At 42.6% G+C, this 8242-nt stretch overlaps 1 protein-coding gene across 3 annotated transcripts in view; it reads right to left on the minus strand.

Moving 5' to 3' along the window:
- fig4a (FIG4 phosphoinositide 5-phosphatase a) overlaps nt 1-8197 on the minus strand; it is a 104536-nt gene extending 96339 nt beyond the window's left edge. For 2 of the 3 annotated variants that reach the window (XM_038962327.1, XM_038962326.1), the window contains exons 1-3: nt 8036-8197; nt 7486-7622; nt 4922-5020 (exon numbers count right to left, since the gene is read on the minus strand). In XM_038962327.1, the coding sequence (XP_038818255.1) occupies nt 4922-5020; nt 7486-7548 (162 nt within the window). In that variant the 5' untranslated portion in view covers nt 7549-7622; nt 8036-8197. The remainder of the gene's footprint in view (nt 1-4921; nt 5021-7485; nt 7623-8035) is intronic. The other variant, XM_038962328.1, reaches the window with a different exon arrangement.
- Nucleotides 8198-8242: the final 45 nt, after the last annotated feature.

The following is an 8242-nucleotide window of genomic DNA, read 5'->3' on the forward strand; positions in this document are numbered from 1 at the left end:
GAACCAGGCAAGGCAGTCATTAGAAAAACCGAGGCTACTGAGTCTGCCGATAAGAATGTGGTGATTGACAGAGTCGAAAGCCTTGGCCAGGTTGATGAAGACGGCTGCACAGTACTCTCTTTTATCGATGGCGGTTATGATATCGTTTAGTACCTTGAGCGTGGCTGAGGTGCACCCGTGACCGGCTCGGAAACCGGATTGCACAGCGGAGAAGGTACGGTGGGATTCGAGATGGTCAGTGATCTGTTTGTTGACTTGGCTTTCGAAGACCTTAGATAGGCAGGGCAGGATGGATATAGGTCTGTAACAGTTTGGGTCCAGGGTGTCTCCCCCTTTGAAGAGGGGGATGACCGCGGCAGCTTTCCAATCCTTGGGGATCTCAGATGATACGAAGGACAGGTTGAACAGGCTGGTAATAGGGGGTGCGACAATGGCGGCGGACAGTTTCAGAAATAGAGGGTCCAGATTGTCAAGCCCAGCTGATTTGTATGGGTCCAGGTTTTGCAGCTCTTTCAGAACATCTGCTATCTGGATTTGAGTAAAGGAGAAGCTGGGGAGGCTTGGGCGAGTAGCAGCGGGGGGGGGCGGAGCTGTTGGCCAAGGTTGGAGTAGCCAGGAGGAAGGAATGGCCAGCCGTTGAGAAATGCTTGTTGAAGTTTTCGATTATCACGGATTTATCGGTGGTGACCGTGTAACCTAGCCTCAGTGCAGTGGGCAGCTGGGAGGAGGTGCTCTTGTTCTCCATGGACTTTACAGTGTCCCAGAACTTTTTGGAGTTAGAGCTACAGGATGCAAATTTCTGCTTGAAAAGCGTGTATTGGTTCCTGACTTCCCTGAACAGTTGCATATCGCGGGGACTCTTCGATGTTATTGCAGTTCGCCACAGGATGTTTTTGTGCTGGTCGAGGGCAGTCAGGTCTGGAGTGAACCAAGAGCTATATCTGTTCTTAGTTCTGCATTTTTTGAACGGAGCATGCTTGTCTAAGATGGTGAGGAAGTAACTTTTAAAGAATGACCAGGCATCCTCAACTGACGGGATGAGGTCAATATCCTTCCAGGATACCCGGGCCAGGTCGATTAGAAAGGCCTGCTCGCAGAAGTGTTTTAGGGAGCGTTTGACAGTGATGAGGGGTGGTCGTTTGACCGCGGACCCATAGCGGATACAGGCAATGAGGCAGTGATCGCTGAGATCTTGATTGAAGACAGCAGAGGTGTATTTGGAGGGCAAGTTGGTCAGGATAATGTCTATTAGGGTGCCCATGTTTACGGATTTAGGGTTGTACCCGGTGGGTTCCTTGATGATTTGTGTGAGATTGAGGGCATCTAGCTTAGATTGTAGGACTGCCGGGGTGTTAAGCATATCCCAGTTAAGGTCACCTAACAGAACAAACAAACAGAACAAAGTAGTTGACTCAAAAAGAGAGAAATACCCATATTTGAACAGTTTGGGGAAGAAAAAAAATTCTTCCAAAATTAAGGAAAAGCAAGAGAGAGAGAGAGATATTTTGTAGTATAGTCAAATTGCAGATAGCTAGTTTAGCCTACACAAACACCCGGCTCAAACAGAGAGGGATGCTATGTTAACTAGCTGGCTATGGCTATCCAACACTGGAACTCTTCCAAGTCAAGGTAAGCTTTTGGTTTTGCTAATTTATTGCCAACGAGGCCCGCCAGTTTAACTGCTAAACTGATTGCTGCTGACTTCACTATACTGCATGATTGTAGCGGGTTTATTAACAACTTACTGCTAGCATGACAACAATGTAGGCTGTGTGAAGCGGTTAGCAGTCAATGAAGGTTTGACTTGGAAAGGTTTTTTCAAAGACAGCTGATGTGTTATGCACTGGTCCACAAGCAAAGAGGTGAGGAGGAGAGAGCGCGTAGACAGATTTGAGAAGAAATTATATATATATATATAAATAACATTTTGAAAAATAAACTATTTAATCTATTTTAGAATAAGGCTGTGAAGTAACAACATGTGGAAAAGTCAAGGGGTCTGAATACTTACCGAATGTACTATATATATATAGTACATTATTCTAAAATAGATTAAATAGTTTATTTTTCAAAATGTTATTTATATATATATATATAATTTCTTCTCAAATCTGTCTACGCGCTCTCTCCTCCTCACCTCTTTGCTTGTGGACCAGTGCATAACACATCAGCTGTCTTTGAAAAAACCTTTCCAAGTCAAACCTTCATTGACTGCTAACCGCTTCACACATATATATATATAGTACATTCGGTAAGTATTCAGACCCCTTGACTTTTCCACATGTTGTTACTTCACAGCCTTATTCTAAAATAGATTAAATAGTTTATTTTTCAAAATGTTATTTATCTTGGCAAGTCAGTTAAGAACAAATTCTTATTTACAATGACGGCCTGCCCAAACCCTAACAATGCTGGGCCAATTGTGCGCCGCCCTATGGGACTCCCAATTACGTCCGGTTGTGATACAGTTTGGAATCGAACCAGGGTCTGTAGTGACGGCTCTAGCACTGAGATGCTGTGCTTAGACCACTGCGCCACTCGGGAGCCCTCATCAATCTTTAAAAATATATATATCACATTTACATAAGTATTCAGACCCTTTACTCAGTACTTTGTTGAAGCAACTTTGGCAGCGATTAAAGCCTTGAGTCTTCTTGGGTATGACGCTATTAGCTTGGCACGTGTATTTGGGGAGTTTCTCCCATTCTACAGATCCTCTCAAGCTCTGTCACTTAAAGCCACTCCTGCGTTGTCTTGGCTGTGTGCTTAGGGTCATTTTCCTGTTGGAAGGTGAACCTTCTCTCCAGTCGGAGGTCCTGAGCGCTCTGGAGCAGGTTTTCATCAAGGATCTCTGTATTTTGCTCCGTTCATCTTTCCCTCGATCTTAACTAGTCTCCCAGTCCCTGCCGCTGAGAAACATCCCCACAGCATGATGCTGCCACCACCATGCTTCACCGTAGGGATGGTGCCAGGTTTCCTCCAGACGTGAGGCTTGGCATTCAGGCCAAAGAGTTCCATCTTGGTTTTATCAGACCAGAGAATCTTGTTTCTCATGGTCTGAGTCCTTTAAGTGCCTTTTGTCAAACTCCAAGCAGGCTGTCATGTGCCTTTGACTGAGGAGTGGCTTCCATCTGGCCACTCTACCATAAAGGCCTGATTGGTGGATTGCTGCAGAAATGGTTGTCCTTTTGGAAGGTTCTTCCCTCTCCACAGAGGAACTCTGGAGCTGTGGCAGAGTGACCATCGGGTTCTTGGTCACCTCCCTGACCGAGGCCCTTCTCCGCCGATTCCTCAGTTTAGCCGGGCGGCCAGCTCTTGGAAGAGTCTTAGTGGTTCCAAACTATTTCCATTTAAGAATGATGGAGGCCACTGTGTTCTTGGGGAACTTCAATGCTGCAGATATTTTTTGGTACCCATCCCCAGATCTGTGCCTCGACACAATTCTGTCTCGGAGCTCTACGGAGAATTCCTTCGACCACTGCCTTGGTTTTTGCTCTGACATGCACTGTCAACTGTGGGACCTTATATAGACAGGTGTGTGCCTTTCCAAATCATGTCCAATCAATTCAATTTACCACAGGTGGACTCCAATCAAGTTGTAGAAACATCAAGGATTATCAATGGAAACAGTATGCGCCTGATCTCAATTTCGAGTTTCATAGCAAAGGGTCTTATGTAAATAAGGTATTTCTGTTTTTTATTTTTGCTAACATTTCTAAAAACCTATTTTTGCTTTGTCATTATGGGGTATTATGTGTAGATTGATGAGGAAAACATTTAATTGTATACATTTTAGAATAAGGCTGTAACGTAAAACAAAATGTGGAAAAAGTCAAGGGGTTTGAATACTTTCTGAGCTGGTTGTATGTGTCTGGTATGAAAGTGAACTGTACTTGCGTGTGATCAGGGGTGTCTATTCATTGCGCCGATTCTGTTGAAAAACGTTTCTTAAAGGGAACGGGGATAAATATACCTGAATTTGTCCAAAATAAACTTTTGGATTAATGATTACACCCTAGATCAGCTAGATGCAGGCAAGAGTCTGCAAGGTGGTATTTTGTGTCACTGTCTGTCACCTTGATTGCTCAAAATTCTCTCAACATGTGTGCATCTACGTTGTAAACTTTTATTCATATGCTAGGTTATAGCAACCTCATGATGGGTATAGGGAAAATTTGAGTATCATGTAGTAGCCTAAACCTATCGCTGTTACATTGAACAGGGTGAATGGAATGTGAATGACAGTCAGCCAAAATGCTGTAATAGAAATAAGGCCATGGTCATAATTTATTTATATATTTTTTAAATGTTGTAATTTTCTTTGTCACTCCAGTATCACATGAATACACATTAGGCAAATGTATAAAATTGCAAGACCATTAGCTTTAAAACTGCTAAATGTTCTTTGCACCCCATGACAAAATGAATAGAATTACAGGAAATAAGCTTTAAATCTGTAAAATTCTCTCCACCAAGAGGGGTGTGAACAGTTTGTGTCATGAACAGTGCTTGTGCCCACAGAAATAGACAGGGCACGGGTTGTTCCCCAATGCTGGGAGGGGGCCCAGAGTGAAGAAGTTTGGGAGCCCCTGATCTACAGGAACGAATGGGAGGATGATGATGGATGGAAAGGGAGCTTACCAGTGGACACTCTGTACAATAATAACAAACCAATCAGAATCCTTATCATTCTGATGAGAACAAACAAATCTCCTCCACTCTCATACACCGTGGTAATGACTGACTGCAGGGGATGAGTGATAATGTACAGTAGTCTCTTAAACCTTCATCAGCCAAATCTGTCACCCATACACACTTAGGACCAGGTGACTGATTGTACAATTTTCCCTGAGGGGTGCTGTACAACAAGGGCAAAGGTCACTGCTACTCTAAAGCAGTGGTTTGACGTGCAGCAACTCACCTTATCATCAATAATCGCCAGGTCCTTGGGCTCAGTGCGGTCGATTTTCAGAACACGGTGTTTGGTTTGGGCGTGATTGCTCCCCACAAGGAAATACCTCTGTAATCAAAGAACACATGAAAGTGTGTGATTACATTACACAATAAAGTACATCATGGATGAAACATCGAGCCTCACTCAACAGCGGGATGAAAGCAGTGCTTTGGTCGATAGAAGATGAGAGAAAAGTACAATTTAAAACAGTGTTTAATACAAGACATGCTTTTCTTTTTCATGCAGGACTTTTCTCACTGACACAATTAAGATGCTACATGAGTCTCTTTCTTCCGACCCTTATGTGTTTCTATATTGGTGTGAGATTTGATGCGGGGACGTCCAGTATGAACACGTTGATAGTACAGTCTGGAACTGAGTTAATTCTGTCCTGTTCTACCTATCATCTACACCTCTGTGTTGCTAATGTCTGAACACGAGTGAGCCAATGAAAGGGGCAGGGCTGACCTGAAACTCTTACAATGTAGTCAATGCTGGCTCTTTACAAAACGTGTTCCTCAATCCTAGGCCGTCCTGCTGAGACCCATAGCGTTTGCGCGCTTTTGTCCCAGCCCAGCATGAACACTTCTGATGCATCAAATCAAGTTGATGATCAGATTATCAGTTGTTTTAGTATGAGGACCCATCTCTGTCCGTCTTCTGAATGCAGCAGCAAGTAACTTTGTGTTGTAAAAATGTATATGTTAAGATGTTACAACGTACTCTTACCCATACTGGCATACCAGACACCACCGCAGCCCCCACAAGGCAGGGGGGCCAACGAGCTCTGGGGCCCCATGCGCCCGTCATTGAAGTCTATTTTTTTATTTTTTTTATAAAATAGTTGACAGTAACCCTCTAAAAAGTAATTAGTACTTCAGTGAACAAATGCCGTAGTTAAGGCTACGACGGCGCCAGTGCAATGAGTGTGTTCAAAAGCACATATCAGACCGAGAGCCTAATGTTTCTTAGGTAGTCCTTTAGGATTTTTTTTGTTTAGAAAACAATTTCTCTGTAGACGCGAGAACTACAGGGATGGTAAATACAGCTTAATTGCCATAGCAACATCAGGGAAACTGGGAAGAAGGGCGTTGTGCTTCAAATACAGCAGTTCTGTAACATCTTTAATTGAGCTTATCATTCACCTTAATTGCTGCCAGATTATAATCAGATTATAATATTTAGCAGACAACAGTTCTCGAGGACTTACTGTTTGCAATTTCATTCATACTGGTGAACCAGCATTGGAGTTGTGTGGTTGTAATATCAACAGTCCCTTATCTCTGGTATATCTTGACATGCATCATTCAAGAATCAATTTAAATTGTGTGCAGCGCCATGGACAAATAATGCACAATGTCTCAGGAAAGACTTTCTGGGTTGGCAATACTCAGTATAAAAAAACAGTCGGTCCCGCAACCTGGACCTACAGGGCTTGGTGAAAACATTTGCACACAAAAAAAAGGAGGACTTCAGGAGACCAGGGAAGTCTCTCAATTTGGATCTAATTTGATTTCATTTACCTTGAATATAGCAGCCCATTTGAGAAGACTATTAGCCGCATACATCCCAGAGTTCAACAAAAAAATTGTGGCTGAATTTATCCTCAAGCCAACTACTTTCCCCCTTTATTTTGTGTAATAAAATGAAATTTAAAGTTTATTAATAGCAGCTAGATACAGTATATAGCTATAGATCGTACACTGCATAATGAAACAACCACTAGTAAGCTATTGTTTTGAGGGTGGACTGACTTATTTGGCATTAAAGGACTGGTTTTATGCACAACAACTTCTATCCAAGCTGGGAGAGAGCGAGAGGATGACTCATGTCATGCAGGGTCAGGTAGCCTATACATATATAATAAGTATGCTGTTGCATCGAACATTTATTATTCAAATCTGCAATGTTTGAATTTCCAACTTTAATTACTGAACAAGTATTACATCATTGCCACCAGTCAGCATTTTAAAAATGGCAGCATTGCGACATGGTGTATAGCTTCGTGAAATGTTAGGCTTAACATAAGAAAACTACGGGCAAAGAAGCCTACCAATAAACATGTATCCATTATTTAAAGCAAAGCTAAGACCTGGCACCACAGAAAGCCTATCATCGAATCGATAGGCATGCAGACATGTCGCTATTTCAGCACCAGGGACAGCAATCGGTAATCGAACTCCGCCATTGCGGGGGACCAGAGAAACTGCGTTATACCAGAGCCCATACTGCCATCTAGTGTTAATGTACTGTAAACAATAGGTCATAACATAAGACAATGGGCAAATGGTCTGCTAAAAATACTGTCTTTCATTTGAGATATTGAATGCAATCGTGACTAAATATCCAACACCTGGTAATAGTTTATAAATGACAGTTAAGACAGTGTAATATGGACATACCAACACTATACTTCATGTGTTAAGAAATAAGCTATGCATTATGCGCAAAACGGATGGAAGGCTTCCTCCAGCCAATGTTTGAGAGAATAATGCATTCATCAAGTCTAGGGGAAATACTGTGAAACGTACGGCTCTAGTTTCGTACAGAACCAACTTCTGCACTCCACTGATGACAGCTGCTGACAGAGGCATGGTGAAGATTTGACGAAGACCAACTTCACAGACTCGATGGACGAGACTGCCAGCTGCGTTATGTGGAGTTCACACTGGGGAAGGATATTAGAGAGATTCGAGGATGTCAACTTCAATTCAATTGACAAACAGAATACGTTACAAAGTTATAAACAAGCAATACAGCTGTTGCATTAAATATGACTGCTATAAAGTGGAGACATTGTAGCTAGCTGACATTGTTACTGTCAGTAAGATAGTGCCAAACCATGGCGAGCATGGGTGTATTCATTACGGAAACCGTTACCAGTTTTAGAACCAAACGATAGCAAATAGAGCAAACGGAACATAACGGGGAGGGACCGACCTGAATATGTCCGAGAAACTCTCGTTTGCGTTTTCCGTTTGGAGGAAACGGTTTCCTGCGAAACGTTTTGCAACAGAATCGGCCTAATGATTACACCCAATGTTGTCTTTTTTGACAACATATCAATACCATATGACTCACCAAATGTCGTTAGCTGATACGAGGCATGTTAAACTGCTCCTTAAGATGTTGTTTCAAACCATGCTCAATCAAAAACCCAATTTGACAGCACTGCTAAAGACAGAAAAGCAAACGAATTTACCATGCACTTCCCTGATCATGCGTTTGTTTCGATCAGGTGACTGTCACAAACTTCAGCTGAGACGGGTACTCACACGATCAAAAAGG

This window comes from Salvelinus namaycush, chromosome 24, assembly GCF_016432855.1.
Source record: "Salvelinus namaycush isolate Seneca chromosome 24, SaNama_1.0, whole genome shotgun sequence".
In the NCBI taxonomy this organism is placed as follows: Eukaryota; Metazoa; Chordata; class Actinopteri; order Salmoniformes; family Salmonidae; genus Salvelinus; species Salvelinus namaycush.